Here is a 20492-nt window from a genome sequence, read left to right on the forward strand (position 1 = left end):
TTATGTGTCTTAATTGGGAAAATTATTCAAAATAATCTTCAGACAGGCAACAGTCAGGTTATCATGACACGTTAGTGAGATGTGAAAGCAAAACAAGAGGAAAAAATCATGTCAGTAGAGATGAGAAAAAGATAAACAACTGTCAGAGGGTGATGTTGAAACAATTTTCTGCTATGGGTCTGAACGTGAAAGGTCACTTTCTAGTAATTATGATTCTCTCTGAGTAAAACAGGAAAAGCAACTAGACATTAATAGATAGTCATCAAACCACAGAATTCTGAGGTCATTAAATCACACCCAGGAGGAAAAAAAAAGATACTCAAAAGAGAGCTATACTATTTTGATTTTAAAGGAGAAAGATTGTTTGAAACTTAAATCATTTAAAACATTTTCATAGAATAGGATTGAATTTGGAAAAAAATGTACTCAATTAAAATGTGACAGTTTCAAGAATAAAAACTAAGATTAAATGCTATCACACTCTGATATTTTTAGGAAGAATGGTATTAGAGTAAAACAGGATTTCTTAAGATATTACATAACCTAGCTGACCAAAAAATACAAGGACAATAAAAACAATCCAAATGATGAATCCCATAGATAGCCAATTTAAAAGACAACTTAAAGGGGGCATTAGAAGAAATTGGAAAGATAATTTAGTTATAACAACTTGTGAAAATGTGCTGTAAAACTGTCCATTAAATATTTCATTTGTTAGATTTTTATCCCACCCTCTTCTGATTGAGTTTGGAGATTTGTAACAAAACAGACACGTATTAAGATATTTCAAAGTAAACCATAAGGAAAGTTCACAAAGCCATAATGTAAAAATCTAAAATAAGGGATGCCTGGGTGGCTCAGCTGGTGGAGCGTCTGCCTTTGGCTCAGGTCATGATCCCGGGGTCCTGGGTTCCAGTCCCATATCAGGCTCCTTGCTCAGCGGGTTGCCTGCTTCTTCCTCTGCCCCTCCCGCTGCTCCTGCTCTCCTTCTCTCTCTCTCTCTCTCACTCTCTCTCTCAAGTAAATAAATAAAATCTTTAAAAAATCATTTATTAAAAAACATCTAGAATAAGATAAGTAATGCATTAAAACTTTAATAGAGAGAGGTGCATGTGTATTACAGAATACGTAACAGAATAATGCAGCAAATGAATAAGATAATGAAGGGGTAAAGATATTTGTCATCCCCGTTGAATAAATTTGCTCTGAGATACATATTTTCTAAAGAGATATGAGATATGAGATATACATTTTCTAAAGAATGCAAGGAATGAATCCATTAGCATCAAATGTAAGTGGTAAGGAAGTCAGTAATAAACAAATGGACTGTTACTTATAAATAAACATCAGGAAAAGCAAAAAGGCAAAAAAGGCCTAGGCTTTCTTGTACAGGAATTATGAACATTAACATCCAAGAGAAATATTCATTTTATTATGGTAAATTTTACTATTTGTGAATAGATATGCCAGCAAAAAAATATACTTAATGTTGAATAATGTGAAATTTTGCTATTAATTTCCAAATTAAGTGCTTTTTAAGTAAAAATATCATAATGCTTTGGGATGCCTAGGTGGCTCAGTTGGTTAAGCGACTGCCTTCGGCTCAGGTCATGATCCTGGAGTCCCGGGATCGAGTCCCACATCAGGCTTCCTGCTCAGCAGGGAATCTGCTTCTCCATCTGATCCTTCCCCCCTCATGCTCTCTCTCTCTCATTCTGGCTCTCAACTAAATAAATAAAATCTTTAAAAAATATATATCATAATGCTTAAAGAAAAACAGTCCTTTTAAAAGAGAAGATAAATATAGGTAGAAAATGATAATAATACATATTCTCTATTGAGTAAAATGACAATATTAACACAAATGAAAAAATATTTGCTATGATTATTAAAAGGTGTAACAGAATTTTTATTTATTTATTTATTTTATTTTTTGTAACAGAATTTTTAAAAATCTATTGAGAAGAGTGGGGAATGGGATGTATCTAATTCACATAGAAACAATTCTAAGAAATTTCCTTTAGATAATTTTCAAATGAGATGAGATGGAAGGTCAGTGATAAGCTTCAATTTCCTCTTCTGAAAAATCTCCATTTATCTAGGAAGCTATTGAAGGAACACCTCTAACCACTTTTTACATAGCATTCTACCACTATGGGATTGAAGGGATGTATATAATTTTAACTCCTTTCACTCTCCTACACAATGGTTTTCCAAAGCATCAATGATAGGACTCTAGATTTTTCTTAACTGTACCCAAAAAGAATCTAGCAGGAATGTCAATAGATATTATTTGATATTGAAGACAGTACTAATAGAAAGTTAGAAAGTTTGATACACAGAACTATGCTACAGAAATGTAGCTTACAAAAAAAAATAAATAAATAAATTGACAGGTAGCTGTTTGCTTTGGCCTTTCCATGATTCTGTTCCACGTTTCCTTTCTCATCTAATAGATTTTTTTTTTTAAAGATTTTATTTATTTATTTGAGAGAGAGAATGAGAGACAGAGAGCACGAGAGGGAAGAGGGTCAGAGGGAGAAGCAGACCCCCTGCTGAGCAGGGAGCCCGATGCGGGACTCGATCCCAGGACTCCAGGATCATGACCTGAGCCGAAGGCAGTCGCTTAACCAACTGAGCCACCCAGGCGCCCCTCTCATCTAATAGATTTTTGAAACATCAGTGGATATGGACATTAATTCAACTTCAAACAAAATATTTGAGAGTAGGATTTTGAGAAAAATTAAACGTACTGACCATGAGAGAAATTAAGAGACTTAATGATCTGTGACAGGACAAATCACAAGGAGTACATAGAAAACAAAACAAAGCACAACAGAGCACAGGTAAGAAGAGTCTTTTCAAAACATAAGAACATCTTACTATTTAAGCAAATGATACTGTTTAAAAAAATGTATACTTTACAACTTGTGATTTCTAGGAAAAATAAGTAAATTGTGTTCCAAAACAATTTAAGAAAATATACACTTGGTGATACAAGAGTTTTTTAAGATAAGACAGCACACTCAATTGAAGTAAGATGGATATGAAGTAGATAGGAAAGAAAGGTATCAGAGAAGGATATCAGGTAAGGAAAATTAAAATGCAAAAAATTTAAGTCTGCATTGGAAATAATAAAAATCCATAAACAAAATGGCAATGATTGAATCTGTGATATAGAAAAAAAAAAGTCCCAGGTTAAGTGGAAAAGAAATAAAATTACTGGAGAGAAAAGGAATTTATGGCTATGGAACACACATAGAATCACAAACATGAATACATACTAAAATATATATACCAAAACTAAAGGACTAGAATAATGGAAAAGGGAAGAATTTTTTTTAATTCTCAATAGATAAAAACTTTCCTAAGTAAAAGAAATACCTAGTTGAGATTGTTAAAATGAATCTCCAAGTATTAAGTTAAAAGAAAGGAAAGTAGCAATCAGATTGTATCCTGGTAAGCATTTTCTTGAATTTCTTTGTTTTTTTTTTAAAGCATACATTTTAAAAAGAATACATTTTGAATTTTTTTAAAGATTTTATTTATTTATTAGAGAGAGAGAGAGAGAGAGAACATGAGCAGTGGGGTGGAGCAGAGGCAGAGGGAGAAGCAGGCCCCCCCACTGAGCAGGGAGCCCAAAGTGGCGCTTGGTCCCAGGACCCTGGGATCATGACCTGAGCCAAAGGCAGACGCTTAATAACTGAGCCACCCAGGTGACCAACATTTTGAATTTCAAGATGAATGTTCCAGTTATTAAGCTGCCCTCACATTCTCACATTCTCTCTTCTATACTGTACTTCTCTCTTCTATACTGTACTCTTTGATGCCGGGCCAGCAATTCTGCAAACCACTTTTCTGATTTGCCACCTGGTTCCATTTTTGGCATTCATGGATACAAGAGAGAATCTGAAAGACTAAGGGCTAGGCCTCTCCTAGGGGGAGGGTCTTGCTCCTTGTTGTTTGTTTCATGTTCCTATGAGTATCACCCCATCCTTTCTTTTTGTATCCAGTTGGCAGTTTTTAACACTTAGAAAAATCAGCCTTATTGAGACCCCTCAGTTGGCAATGAGACCATCCATTTGGCAGTTTTTCTTTGTCTGAGATGCTGTTCCTACCAATCCTACATCATAAATGTATCAACTAAAGGAAACGACTCCCACCCCTAGTGCTGAGGAACAAAAAGAACAAATTATAATAATTAAGATTTTGAAGTTTGGAGGAGGAATTTATGTAGTTGAAGCCCAGACATGTGTCACTGGGCCACTGTTTAGCTAGAGCTGGTGTCTGTGACATGAAAGAGGGACCCTTAGACTGGGACCCTGAGGCCTTGGGAGAAGGTGCCAGTCTGCTGGTGCTGATGGTTCTGAGGGGTCTTAATAAGGCTGATTTTTATAACTGTTAAAAACTGCCAAATGGATGATCTCAATGCCAACTGCAAATTCAAAGGGACTGAGGGGCTAGAGCTTGCCATATTTGAGGCTGAAGCAAAGAGGAAAGAAAAAAGTAGAGTACGCAGGGGCAAGATCCAGTGGGTCCCTTTAGGTGAAGATAGGCCCTGTATCCTATTTGGAAAGAGAAGGCCTTGAAGAGGAATAACAGTTGATTTGTATTTGTAAAAGGATTGTTCTGGCTGCTTTGGCAAATGGATTGTAGGAGAAAGAGAAGTAGGGAAACCAGACTGGAAACATTTGCAGCTTTCCAGGACCAATGTGTCACTAACTTTGTTTAGGGCAGGAGGTTCTCATGGAAGTAAGAAGGAGCATATTTTGTCATCCCCACAGGATACGAGGCAAAGTCTGGAGACTTTCTGGTTGTCACACTGGGATAGAGGTAGAGCTGAGTCTAGTGCATAGAAGCCCAGAACTCCACTGCACATCCTGCTGTGCACAGGACAGAGCCTCACCGCCAATAAAAGATTATCTGGCCCCAAATTTCAACATTATGGAGATGAAGAATTCCTGATTTAGGGTGATAGAAATGGAAATGGTGGAAAGTGGACACACTAGTATAATGATGCAAAAAATATATACTAGGCACCAAATTTTAGTAGCATTTCGAAAGCCCCTCAGATGATTTTACCAGAAAGTATGCAAATATGCAGATCTCTAGTGGAAATAATTCTCACGAGATATATTCGATGCTGCTTTAACTGGCAATTAATGTGAAGTTTTAGTTTCTGTTTTATATGGCGAGACAACCAGAAAAATATGCAATCTTGATTCATCAATTATCCATGAAGACTGAATTAAAGAAAAAAATAGCAATCTTAAAATATTTAAAGAGATTTTTATTGAGTTGGCTTACTAAAAGTTATTTTAAAAAGGATACTCAAAAAAATGTGTATTCAGATAAAAGAAGAAAAATCTACTCACTTGCCATTCAGTGCTGCTACACCAACTGTGCTTCGGGCAATGGACATACTGGCTACAAATGTCCATTGCTGACTCTGGGGATCCCACCTCTCCACTGTATTCAGATAGCTCCAGCCATCATGGCCTCCCACAGCATAAATAGGACCTTCAAGGACTGTTACACCTAAAACAGGGGAGAAATGAAAACTGAATGGATTGATTTCACAGTGAGATTTAAAAAATCAGATTAATAGTAAAAACCGTGATGCAATTCAGGGTAAGCTCTAGCTATCACCCAATAGCAGTAGGGTAGAATCTATTTACTATTAACAGTATCATTTTCTTAAAGTGCAAAAAATTTAGAACCAAAAATATGATCTAGATGCTTTATAAAAGAAAATGAACTTCCTTATTTATGTCTCTATGAAGAAACAAATTCTAAAAATCAGAGATGATACATATTGTGCCTCTACTTTTGAAGAACATTTCCACTCTGCAGTTTAAAGTAGTTTATTACTTTAAGCAATGTTACATTAAATCAATGCAATATTATCAATTTGAAATTCAGGGTAGGATTTTCTGTGTTTTGGCTTCTCAGTAACTCCATGATGAAGTTTTCTAAAGGTTATGATGCATTTCATATTATAAGCTGAAATCACTAAACATAAGCATTTTAAACAAATTAATAGTGAGTCATCAATGGAAGGAGATTTTATATATATGTGTGTGTATATATATACATAGGTGTATATATATACACACACACACTCCTATATATTGCTTTTCCAGTATATTCACTGCTTTATAGATGAATTTTCTTAAATGCTAACAATTGCTAAATATTTAAATATCATGTTAATATTGGCTGAAATGATTTCATTATATATAGAGAAATTCTGACGAATTTTCCTCCCAAGTTCAAAGTCTGCTTGTCAAGGGCTTTGAAGAGTCTGCGATTTTACCCTACTTGCTAGCTGATGAGTTAGACTGTCATAAATTTATGTATATTGGTATAAGACATGAGACTCCTGGGTCAGAGGAGAAAGGTAATTCATTACTCATACCAACAGCAAGAGTCAGAGTATTACTTTTTTTTTTTTTTTTTTTTTGCTTGTTCTTCAAGCCCCGGTTCCAACAGGGTGACCCAAAGAGGATGACCAAGTTTTTAACATTAACATTTCCCTCAGCTTGACCAAAATTTAGACAGGATTCTTCTTGCTTCTAGGGTCCTGACCTCATTTTCCTTAGAGCATTTATTTTAGAAAACATGTAATTGCACATTATTTCTCTGTCCTTTCTAGATGGAAATCTTTTTAAATGCCTCCTACTTGTGTTACAACCCAGGAATTTCTTCTCAAGGACCTGGGAACTATTTCTTTGAAATGTAAGCATTAAGAAAGATATTGAGAGCCTAACTTCAGTTGACCCCTTGCTTCAAGTTGTAAAACTACCTCTTCTCATGAGATAGAAAATTTACCTCACCTTTGGGTAAGGCCAATTAGCAAACACAGATTGCCTATGAGCCACTGCGCCTACCAGAGCTCTTAAAAACCCTCCTGCCTTTGTTTTGAGTGAGGCTGAGTTCAGCCTCAATTCTGGCCTCTTTTCCCTGTTGCAATAGCCTTGAATAAAGTCTTCCGTGCTTTTTAAATTTGTCTAATGCATTCTTTGCATTGACAAGGGTCAGTTGGAACTTGAACGTGCAGTGAATTGTATTACGGGAAAGGAAATAACTTTTCAATGAGCAATAAACCTACATGCCTATTACTACAGAAGGAGACATCTTCATGCTTTTAAGCATGCCTGCCTTTCACTTTGGAAAGAAGAACTCTTTCTGTCTTAGCCTTTCCGTTATATTAATATCCTTTTGGGCAGTTGGTGCCTTGCCTGAAAGTTGTACAAAAATGTGAGAGACCCATGGAGAATTGTCTTTCAACACGAACCTGAAAATAAATAACCCCTTGTTCATTCGTTCGTTCACTCATTCATTCGAATGTCTATTATGTGTCAGGAATTGTTCTTAGTACCACACAGTGCCAAGAACACAGAAGCAAACAAGGCAAACAAAGTCCATGCCCTCGCTGAGTTCATATATATCAGTTAACAAATATTTAACTAAAATGGAATAAGTACATTATTCACAGTAAGTCCTTCACACATATTATAGAATTATAATTTAATAAAGGATAAAGTAGTGCTTGCTTCGGCAGCACATATACTAAAAATAGGATAAAGTAACTAATTAGAATATCAAATTGCTCTCACACATATATTCAACTTAGGGATGCTATTTTACATACACCAGTAAATAGATATCCATATGGAGGACAGTGTTCTGACTCAGTGATTGCCAAAATCAAAGGGCATAAACTTTGGATGTTGATCTTTCTTTAGGCAGCTCAAAGTAAGAGATAGAAATCAGAAAGGATGAATAAGTCTTAAATATTTTGGGGGCAATTCTCAAAGGATATGGATTTATCTTATGGGCTTTTTATAGAAATATGTACAATCATTCACATCTCAATAATAATTAATTATATCAAGATCAATTTTAAACATCAGTGAAGTTTTTAAAGATATATCCATCAGAAAGGGCCAGATCATGCATGAATCTAATGAATTTGGATTTTATTCTAAGAGCAAAGGGAAATCACTGAAGTGTTCATCAGTGAGGGATATGGTCACCATGATATTTATTTTGGTTGTGTTGTAGCAAACGGATTGGAGTCAGTTTAGGTGGCAGTAGAGAGATGATTAGGAGGGAATTGCAGTTATCCAAAAAGGAGAAGATGAGAGCTTGCACTAGTAGGTTAAAGAGTAAATACAGAAAAGTAGAAATATTTGAGATTTATTCTGACTCTGGAGATTTGTTGTTAGAACATGCTAATGGATTGGATCTTGGTATGTGAATAAAAAGAACAATTCACGGATAGATGAATTGATTGAAAATTTTGAGAACTATATTTTGAAGATATCATTTTTGAGGAGACTATCAGACATCTAAGTGGAGCATTTAAAAAGGCTGTTTAATATACATGTCAAAAGTTCAAGTCAGTGTTGGAGCTACATGTCTAAATTTTGGACATACCAACAATGACATGGCATTTAAAGGCATAGAATCAAATAAGGTCAATTAAGAAAATAGTATTAAGAGAGAAGGTAACAGAGACCAGAATCTAGCCCTGAGTGGCTTCAATATCAATTACAAGAAAAGAGAACAAAAGAGACAGAGAAAAAATGGCCAGATAGGTAGAAGGAAAACCAGAAATTTTGGTATCTGAAAACTAAGAGTGGAGAGTGTTTCTAAGGGGATGGGGTAAAGTTTTCGTATTTCTGACCAAGTACAAACTTCTGTTGGATTTGGAAAGAGGGAGGTTATTGTTCACTTTCAAAATAGGTTCTGGAGTATTACATTACAAGTTGTAATACAATCTGATAACTACTTAATCAAATATATATCCTACAAAAATCATTGATCTGTGACTTGTTTTTTTAACTGTTTGAAATTATTTGACTTTATGAACATGTTTCAGTCCTAGAGCATATATAAAATGCCACAGATTTATGAACCTGGATGCCTTACAATGTGATTTGCATATTTTTTTTTGCAGCTGTGATGATAAATGGACCAGAATAATCTCAAAATTAGAATGATACATTCAATTTCTTCCTTATGTTTACCAAAAATATCTTACAGATGCAGTAAAGCAAGGTTAACAGTCTAAAAATATTTTTCTGTGCTTTGTTCAGTAACAATATTAAACCTCCACTAAAAAAAATAATAATTTAATTGAAATATTTTTGTATGTCTCAAGGTTAGTAATTGCATGACTACTTCTGATAATGAATTTCAAAATGTCTTCTTGATGCTTTATGTTACCAAATTGTACTTTTTCAAAACGCATAATTACTTACATATTTTACACTATGGGTCTTGCACATTTTATTCCCCTTAAGACTTCTGCTGTAAAATATTTATTACAATTTTCCCATATAGAGGCGCCTGGGTGGCTCAGTCGGTTAAGCACCCAACTCTTGATTTCGTCTCAGGTCACGATCTCAGGGTCCGGGGATCAAGCCTGGCATCGGGCTGTGCTCAGGGCAGAGTCTCCTTGTCCCTCTCCCTCTGCCCCTCCCCCCATTCACACTCACTCTCTAAAAATAAATAAATGAATATTTTAAAAAATAAAATAAAAGCAAAATTTAATTTTACTCACACAATTTACCTCAAAATATTTATTTTACCCTTTCTGTATCAATACAACCAGACACTTAATTTGTTCTCCTGAAAAAGAAATGATTACTCTTCTCTACACTTGTAAATATCATCCAATTAATATATTGCTAAATTTATTGTAAGCTCTAAACTTTTCCAAATTAAGAACATCATATTTTTTTTTTAATTTATTTGACAGAGAGAGACACAGCTAGAGAGGGAACACAAGCAAGGGGAGCGGGAGAGGAAGAAGCAGGCCACCCGCGGAGCGGGGAGTCCGATGCGGGGCTCCATCCCAGGACCCCGGGATCATGACCCGAGCGGAAGGCAGACGCCCAATGACTGAGCCACTCAGGTGCCCCCAGAACATCATATTTTAATTAAAAATTATGGCAACATAAAGCCAGTTCTTAATATCGCTTTACTGTTTGCATTTTGCCATTAATTACATAATTTGAAAAGCATTAGCTTGTAAAATATGAGGTTTCCTTTTGTCTGTATAGAGTATTTTTAAATGAATAATAATACATTTAAATTTCTTTTGACTTAATCATTATGTCAAATAAATTACTATAATATTACTAATTATTATCTTATAGAAGTCTCAAAATATATTTAAATTACCAGTGGCTTCAATATGTATATTGTCTTCTAGACATGAATTTATTTTTAAACTTTTTTTCTAAACTGTTTTTAAAAATCACCATCAAGGATATAGTAGCACCTAGTAAATACTTATAACTAATGATCAGGCTAATTTAATCCCAGTATTACCAAATAGTTTTACTTCAGAAGCCATGAAATCCTAAATAATACTTCATTTAAGGATTTTTGTTCTGTGCAAAGACTTGAAAGAAAAATAACATACCTAATTGGGAATGGAGAAATAGATAAGTGAAATTATATACATTTTATATACATTACACATTTTTCCCCAGTGATATTAAATATATGTGTGATACGTATATTTATGTGTGATATACGTATGTGTATAGATATGTAGTCTTTGTGAGAATTTACCCAATATTATATATGCATATAATATAAAATATATACAAATGCTTTCTATATAATTATGATATAAAATACTAATAGATTAATACATATATAATTTTTAAATGTTGATCATAGGCAGAGCAAAATGGACTATGTTGCATAGGGATATTTTTCATTCAATCTTATGAAATCATGTAGGCTTAAGATACATTTTTATTTTCGCTTGATCTGCAAAAGTACTGGCATATTGTATTCTATTCTTTCCTTAATGAGACTGTGATTGTCAGTCTTGGCTGCCCATTGAAATCACCTGGGAACCTTTGAAAAAATACTAATTTCTGAATTAGAGAGATTCTTGTCTGATTGGGCTGAGATGATGCCTAACCACAGAGACATTTCAAGTTATCTAGGGTGAGAACTTTTAACTGAATCCTTAACTGAATCCTCAGTCAAGATTAAAAATGACTGCCACAGTATAAAATGACATTAGTACTAGAACCATTGGGCAGAAGGTCTCCAACCAATAATCTGCCTACTTTACAAGTTGCTAACATCTTTCATTCATGTTGTGTGGTGTGTAGGGGGGGCAGGTAATACAGAATCAAAGTTGTCATTGAAGTTTAGTAGTCAGCCAACATCCAATTTTACTACTATACAGTTTTCATTTCTTGGATTCATTCATCATCCATCCATTTTTCCAACAATTCCAACACACACAATACACAATTACATAGCTTCTACCCGTTCACTTCCACACAGAGTGCACACTGGGGTGGGAGCGGAGAGGTGTAAATCAATGAAGTCTACAAATAGGGCTACTTTAGTACCTGTCCATAGGATGAAAGGAATGCTTCTTCTCCAAAGTGAAAAAGTGATGACTGAGCTAAAACCTGGGGAAATGTTAGGATTCACTTTGGGGTTAAGGAATTCTAGGCAGAAGGAACATTGGTATGAAGGTGTTAGTGGTAGGAAGAAGCAGAGTATGTCTGAGGAGCTGCAAGAGGGCCTGTGTAGCAAGAAAACTGGAGAGTTAAGGGACAGGCAGTGTGGCGTACAGTAAGTCTGAGGAGTTAAAGTACCACACAGTGTGGGGCTTTATGTGCCAATAAGAATTCTTCTTCTTCTTTTTTTTTTAATCCTAAGAGCAATGTGAAACTACTGAAATTTTTTAAGCAGAGACATGATGCAACTATATTTATTTTTCAAAAAATTCCCTGTGAGATATGGTGTGGAGAAATGAGCATGGATGGGTCCATGCCAATAGCGTATGTGACAGATGATAGTGTCTTATACTGATGTGGTAGCTGTTAATACAAGAAAAAATGAAAGACTCAGGAAATATTTTTGAATGAAAATGTATTGATTGGATCCCTTTCCTAATATCCCTTCTTCCTCCATTCCATCAATGCATTCTGTTTGTTAAAAAAAAAAAAAAAAAAAAAGCATCCTGGCTATGTGATTTGGAAATGTTACTTAGCCTCTTGTGTCTCAGTTTCCTGATTTGTACAACGGAGCTACTGATGCTACCTAGCCCACAGGGTTGCTTCAAGGACTGAATGGAATAATACACGCAAAGCACTTTAGAAAAGTATATGGCACATATTTAGCCTTATGTAAGTATTCAATATGATGAAAATTATGGTAGCTATGTATCAAGACCCTAAGTCTTCTCATCAAATTTCAGTCTATAATATCACAGTAGGGATATGGGAGAGACTTGTGAAGAAACCAGTTAGAGATTTAAATACACTCCACTATTCTACATTGTCTCTATTTCTGAGGGCTCCATTTATGTTTGCTTCCGTGTAGGCAATTTAAAATACTGATTGAAAACCTTTCACAAAAAATGCCCTCTCTAAATATTTTGCTAAATGAATATATGTTTCCTCTTATGAAAATCATTGGGATGATTTCATGTAATACATAGTCATTGTTTAAATTAGGAATGTTGTATACATCCAAAGAAAAATAAGCAATCACAATAGATTTTGAAGTGCTATCCTTCTAAATGCCAGCTTCACTTGTAGTGATGCATTGTTGGCTTTTAAGGCAAAAATCACAATTGAGGTAATACAGAAAAGTGTTATAGAGGCTGTGGGTTGTAATTGGGTGATTGGAGAAGATATCACAGAAGATGGGGCAAGTGAACTGTGTTTTAAAGGTTGGCTATAATTTTCACAAACACAGATGCAAGACATTGTAAGAGAAGGGAATCACTTGGGCACAACACAGAAGTAAAAAGCAGGCTCTGAATGGCAACTTTAATCAGTTGTTGCACCAACCATAAAAATGTGGCCACCTATAATTGACGATTGCCTGTCTGCATCCACTGAGGCCACACTTCTTACCAACCACTCTCAGACAGTGATCGTGCATGGTGAAGGTGCTAACGCAGGCCCATTCCTGCAACACACGGGGCTCTCTGTATTGAAGATTTGCCTTAGGATTCCCTCTGGGGCTGGCCAAACTGTTTTTGGAACTGGGTTACAGTCTGAGGTTCTTTCTACCCAATCCCAATACTCCTTCCTCCCCTTTTGCCTTCACAGAAGTGAGGTCAAGCATGATGGTCTGAAATCTATTTCACCCTCCGGATCTTTCGAGGCTGTTTTCTCCAATAAACCTCTTGAACAGCTAATCCCATGCATTATTGACATCTGCTGCTTAGTAAACCCAAACTAATACTGTTGTTAAAAGAAAAAGGTTGTAGATAAAGTTGAAAAAAAAATGTGGGGCAGGGGGCAAGCAGGATATAGAAGGCAGTTTAAAAAGTATTGATTTTATGTGAGACTCTGAGAAAGGTTTTTATGCAAGAGAGTGGCATTATTAGAATTGTATCCTAATTAGATTAATCTAACCCCAATCTTCAGATCACTGTAGGTACTATGCACAGAGACAAATGATAATGCCATTAAAAAATCTTTTCCACTGTCTAGATAAATGTAAAGAAGATGTCAATGTGTAAATATGGCCATTGGTATAACCAGAGAGATGGACGTACATCATGGAGTTAGTACTGAAAGAACCAGATCTAGATTTTATTATTCAATATGCAGACAAATCAAGATCCATCAATTCAGCAAATAAGAATATTTGTTGAAATTTTTCACAACAGAAATTGAGAATTTAAGATATCCTACCAGACTACTGGCAAAGATATCATAAATTCAGTTGGTGAGATGTTAATATCTGAGCAATTGTCCTACTCAAAGATTGCTCTCTACTGCATTACAGCTAGGGTCTACTGAAGCACACACAATACACTTTATTGTGTATGACAATACCAGCATCTTGAGATTTCAAGCTCACTTTCCTTAATGACATAGAAATACCTGAAAATAAATGTTCCTGGATGATACTTTAGCTGCTCTTCTTTAACGAACAATAGGATGATTAAAAAATAAATGAGACTCAATGTAATTTTCAGGACAACCAGTTTCTCCCAGGGTTGTAGTAACTGTTCTCAAAGATATACAATTACACACAGGATGTTAGTAATGGACATAAAAACCAAATTACATAAAATGCCAATACAATTTTTTACCTCATTTCTTTATAACTTGACAAGGGACAGGGACATATCCAGGTTTAATATACAGGCTTAACCTAACACATAACCTGTCTGGTTGTGTGTTAACACCTAACACATAATTAGAGTTCAAAAAATTTTGGCAAATGAATGAATACACAAATTTGGTGTCCTATGAATATTTCCACTGTTGTCTATTTTCTGAATGTTAATATCTTGCCTTCCCAAATGGATTGTAAACTCTGTAATAACAGGGTCTGTGTTTTATACATGTACTCCCCAGAGCACCTAATAAAACACTGCTGGTGTGTACCAACAGCCTCTCATACTTGCAGTCTTGTATCTTCACAGTGCCCCCTGAAGAATCATGCTAACACAAACATGGTCAGGCACTTTCTTGCTAATACACTTGTTTTATAGACTCTGTTGTTACATAGTGAGTCTCTATAACCTGGCCTCATTCCGCCTGTCCAGGCTTAATTTCATTGCACTTCCAAATCCCTTGTCATTTGATGTATTATCATTACCCATATGTTCCCTGAACTTTAACATTCTGTACCTCAGCTCGTCTGATGAAATTCTGTTCCATTCAGATCTAATGCAAATAGGAAACTTTCTGTAAGATTTCCCATGCTTTTAGTAAGATTCTGTCCCTCCTTTACCCATGACTCTGCTAAACTTTATTTATTTGAATCCTCATTCTGGGATACAATATGTATACTAAATATTTTATAAGTATATAATATCTGGATTACTTATGAAGTACCATTATATGCATTTCCTATTTTGATTATATTCTACTATCATATATTTAAAATATGATGGAGTTATTGAAGATATTGCTTTAACATAATTATAATACTTTTCTGTATTTGTATTGATTTGAAGAGTGGTTTAAAAGAACAGCACTGTGGAAGTAGTTAATTTCCTAAATCATTTCATGTAATTCTTTCATTGGGATTATCTTGTCTCACTTTTGTGTACAGCCTATTGATTATACCTTATTGATTATATTTCAATAACTGCTAAATTACATAAAGTTGGGGAAATGACTCTGCTTTCGTGCTAAATGAAATTGAAGCAGGTAGGTAGTGGAAAGATCATACATTTTGAAGATTTTCAGTGATTTGCACTTTGTTAATCTTTAAATGAGGGATATGAGCTCTTTTTGGATTGTTCTAAGCAATAACTTACATTATGTTTTAAATCTCGTAATATAAATGGCAAACATTTCAGAGCTGAGTTATTATTTTTGTATTTTGTACCTATGCTTTAAATGTTGAGGTCTACTGTCAAAGTGATATTTCTGGTAGAGAATATCAATTTTCAGGGGATTCTAGGTATAATATGAAACTATAAAAAAAAAAGAAAAAAACAAGGTGAAATATTTCACCAGTGTTAGTCTAGATATATTTGTATCTAAGTCAAGCCTCATTTGGAAGTTAGTATACAATGAAATTAAAGGGAAGCATTTTGGGACCATGGCTACTTGAACAAAATTCTCTTCTCTTCACTCCCAACTCCAAAGTTTTGCTTCTGGGAGGTAAATAGGTGATGAGATGTTCAGGCTACTGGGTAGAAGTAAGGCTGTAAGATTGTTGGGCTTCCACGATGTGGGCTGGATACGTTTCTGGGAGACACACTAGAGTCCACTGGTAAGAATCACCAAAAAGCAAATCCAGCAAAAAAGTTGGCATCATAGACATTGATCCCTAAAGGGAAGGCTGACATTTATTTCAAAAGACTTTTTGGATTTCCTTTCCTTTGGCTTCCCAAGAAGCCAAAAATGTGTAGAACAGATGGCTTCAATCTCCTCAGGTTGGGACAGTACAGAGAATCTGCAGAATAGGGACCTCTGCCCGTCCAGAAACCATAACAGAGAACTGATGGTTTCAGGGCTTCTTCACAACAGACCCCATGAGGTCTGAGTCCATGAAGCTTTTCTCACCATCTGTGAGAATTCCATCAATTAGGGCACTCCAGTCACCCAACCTGAGACACAATGAGCTTATAAAAAGTAGTTCTTAGATTAATCAAGGAAAACTTAAATACACACACACACACATATAAATATATTTAAAAGATATATAAAATATATTAAAATTATAATTATATATATATGTATATATATTTGCATGGACTCTACCTAGAACGGTTGTGATAAAATTTGCTTGTGTTGGGGCCCAGCATCCATAATTTAAAAGCTGCCAAGGTAATTTGAATGTGTAGCCAGCATTGAGAATTGCTGCCACAAGGGAAAAAAGACACCAACTCTGGCCCAACTGCCAGAGAGGATAAGTAGGATAATCTATAAACCTAGTCATCTAAGTAGAATTGCAGAGGAACTGCCAAATTGTTTTAAAAGAAAGAAAACTCTTAAAGGAATTTATTTGCAACCACAAAAGAAAATTAATGGTGATCTTAAAAAGTTTTTAAAAATATATTTTAAATATTTATATATTGTATTAAAATATATTATTTTCTATTAAACAATTATGGAAATATATTTGGACAGAATGATATTGAGGTCCAAATGAGTGGCCTTGAGAAATAAAGAGGAAGGAATAGCTTTAGGCATAGAACAAAAATATAAATAGATGGGGACCTGAAACAAAATAGACTAGAAAAAAAAAATCCAGGAGGATAAATATGGGAAGAATAGTAGTTCCTGGAAATAAAAGGGGGCATATGGATGTTATAATTTTGCATATGCTAGAAAAAAAATTTCCAGAACTGAAGAAAAATCTTGACATATAGATTGAAACATCCTTGAGTTCCAGGTAGGATTAATGAGAAAACAAAAACAACTCACACTTGGACATATCTTTGTAAAATTCCAGAGCTTCTAAATATTTTATTTTGTTGGAGTTGGGGAGGAATTAGAGGAGTAATAGAATATTTTATTTAGAAATATTGACTTGCTCAAAAACATTCCGTCTAAAATATAGGAATCAGGGGCACCTGGGTGGCTCAGTAGTTAAGTGGCTGCCTTTGGCTCAGGTCATGATCCCAGTGTCCTGGGATGGAGCCCCATATCCGGCTCCCTGCTCAGCGGGAGGCCTGCTTCTCCCTCCCCTGCTTCCCCTGCTTGTGTTCCCTCTCTTGCTGTGTGTCTCTCTGTCAAATTAAAAAATAAATAAATAAATACATAAATAAATACAATATGGGAATCAAATACTTCTGATTAAAAGAGCATTTAATAATAAATTGAAACCTCCAGGGACGCCTGGGTGGCTCAGTCGGTTAAGTGTCTGCCTTCTGCTAAGGTCATGATCTCAGGGTTCTGGGATGAGTCCTGCATTGGGCTCCCAGCTCAGCGGGGAGCCTGCTTCTCCCTCTGCCTGCTGCTTGCCCTGCTTTTCTCCCTCTGTCTCTCTCTGACAAATAAATAAAATCTTAAAAAAAAAAAAAGAAACCTCCAATTAACAAGAGTAGAAAATGAAATAAATAGCATCCTCTAAATCTATGGAAATACAGGAATGGTAAGAGGGAATATATTAAGATAAGAAGAAGAAGAAAGAGGCTGAGAGAGGGAGGTGGGGGAGCTGGAGGAGAGGAAGAAGGAGAAGAAGGAGAAAGGTCAGTATGTTAGCCTTGATACTAACCATGAATGAACTCGTTTTTTGAAATAAGAAAGAGATTTCAGATTAGGCCAACAAAAGTCAGTCATATGATATTTCCAATAAGTACATATATAAAGTGATGAAAATGGAAAACAAATTGGTTAGCAAAATAATTAAAGAGCAGGCAAAGGTGAACAAAAATACAGAATTTGCATTAACATTAATGTCACAAGGATAGATAGAGACATATGATATGGCTAAATTTATATACAATTTATACAGAATTGATTTCAAAGTTCCCACAAGAAAAACCCTTTAGCACCAAAAGACATAGCTAAATTCATTATGTAAAAATATATCAGAAATGACAGAAGTGATAAAAATACAATTATTGTGTGAAATTTAAATAAGCATCTCTTAGCCTTAGAAAGATATAGTAAAAAATATAACAATGTCTGAAGAATTGAACAAACTTGGCTTAATTGATAAGTATAAAACTGTGCATTATTTAAATGGAAAATACACAACTTTTGGAGATAAAAAGTAAAATTTTATATATTTTCAATTTTTAAAAAGCAAAACAGGGGCGCGCCTGGGTGGCTCAGTCGTTAAACGTCTGCCTTCGGCTCAGGTCGTGATCCCAGGGTCCTGGGATCAAGCCCCACATTGGGCTCCCTGCTCAGCGGGAGGAGTGCTTCTCTCTCTCCCACTCCCGCTGCTTGTGTTCCCTCTCTTGCTGTCTCTCTCTGTCAAATAAATAAATAAATAAAATAAAAAGCAAAACAGATTCCACTAGGGAGACACCATTAATAAAAATAAAATAGTTGAAATTAATGAAAGAGAAAACAAACCAATGTATCGATATGCTCCAATGCTTTATCTTTGAACAGATCGCTCAAATATTTTGATATTTGTATACCTGATTTTAAAAATTGGAATAGTAAAAATAACCTAGATTAGGCATGAGGAAGACATCATCACAGATGCATGAGAGATTGAAAGAATAAGAGAATACAATCATAGACCAACCTGAGTGCTCTGGACTGAACTGTCTCCTCCTAAAATCCATCCATTGCATTCATAACCCCCAATGGGATGGTATTTGGGGATGAAGACTTTGGGAGGTGATTAGAGTAAGAAGGCACCATGAGGGTGAAGCGCCTATGATGAGACTGGTGACTCTAAAGAAGGAAGGAGAGAACATCTATCTCTAAGCCATGGAAAGGGGTGCGGGACACAGCAAGAAGGCAGTCATCTGTAAGCCAGGAGGATGGCTGTCACCAGAACCCGACCATGAAGGCAAGCAAATCTCAGACTCTCAGCCTCTAAAACTGTGAAAAATACATTTCTGTTTTTCAAACCTCCAAGACAGTGGTATTTTGTTTTGGCAGCCTGAGCTGACTGAGATAGTATAGTGAAATTAAATACTTAAAATTTGAATGATATACTTAAAGAAAGAGGTAGTTCTTTATGTACTGACACTTGTCCACAGTAAGTGAGAAAAGAAAAGCTGTTAATCATACACAGTTTGATAGCACTTAACGTAAAAGATACAATTACATATATTCAAAATAGAATGAAGGCGTCACAAGGCATTTCCCCCCTTGAAAACCCCAGAACCTTAGGCATATTGCTTCAGCTGTCCCACCACCAAGTTTACCTTGTTCTCTCAGGGTATTTTACGCTGGGGCTTCAGGACTTTTCCCTGCCTTGGACTTTGAATAGAAAGTCCTTGCTGAAAAGTAATCAACAGATAACATTTACCTTGGATCTGGAGGATCTCCATCCTTTTCTTCAAAAGGACCCTGAACCACTTATGCAAATTGATCCACACCTTTCCCAGGAACAAGCTATCACCAAGTGATGCAATAGTAATAATATTAGTTTATATTAATTTTTTGAAAAATCAGCCATGCACTATTGCCATTTTGTTTATATACTGTGAGTTGACAACTGACAACAGAAAATGTTGTTTATCTGCTCTATATCATTCATATGATAGGGACAATGAAATTATTTTAAGGTTTTTCTCTCACTTTCAGAAAAGAAACAGGAAATAGATATAGGTATGAAGATATCTAGTTTTAGTTAATTATTGCTACATTTATTAATTACTAAATTTTTAAGAGGTAATTTTAGAAATGAAACCAAGTATGTTATCCATTATTTTGTTTGTTTCAGGCTTAACCTAGAGTTATGTACTTGAGGCAAAAACTATTCTAACTAATGCAAAATCCGGATTCTTTTTTCTTTAACGTGTAGATAATTTTGTGTACCAGCAGGATAGTGAGGGAAACATACGTGATTTACACACAAATTTTACACATTTACAAATTAAAACTGTTTCAGCAACCTATCTTACATGCTTTCAAGAAATATCAATCTACACTAATGTAATTACTATCATCAATCTTTATATTAAAGTTAATTTCACAGAATTTTAATAGATTAATCATTTACATACTAATGATTTCAATGGGAGATTCTATTTATTTATTTATTTATTATTTTTTTTTAAAGATTTTATTTATTTATTTGAGACAGAGAGCATGAGAGGGAGGAGGGTCAGAGGGAGAAGCAGACTCCCTGCCGAGCAGGGAGCCCCTTGCGGGACTCGGTCCCTGGACTCCAGGATCATGACCTGAGCCGAAGGCAGTCGCTTAACCAACTGAGCCACCCAGGCGCCCGGGAGATTCTATTTATAAAATATCTTTTACATGTTCTTTTCTTTTGTTCTCTCCATAATTAAATCTTACTCAAATCTGACATCATACGTTGTAGTAGCCTTCGGACTCCCTTTAGTACTTGCATATCTATGTTCTCCAATTGACTTTTTT

The 20492-nt window shown here is 35.3% G+C and overlaps 1 protein-coding gene across 1 annotated transcript in view; it reads right to left on the reverse strand.

Annotated features, from left to right (window-relative positions):
• KLHL1 (kelch like family member 1) overlaps positions 1-20492 on the reverse strand; it is a 197156-nt gene that overhangs the window by 38694 nt on the left and 137970 nt on the right. Inside the window, exon 7 of the mRNA XM_081815511.1 lies at positions 5376-5538. Within this exon, the coding sequence (XP_081671637.1) occupies positions 5376-5538 (163 nt within the window). The remainder of the gene's footprint in view (positions 1-5375; positions 5539-20492) is intronic.

The sequence above is a fragment of the Leptonychotes weddellii genome, chromosome 3, assembly GCF_054177405.1.
Source record: "Leptonychotes weddellii isolate Sample4059 chromosome 3, ASM5417740v2, whole genome shotgun sequence".
NCBI classification, from domain to species: Eukaryota; Metazoa; Chordata; class Mammalia; order Carnivora; family Phocidae; genus Leptonychotes; species Leptonychotes weddellii.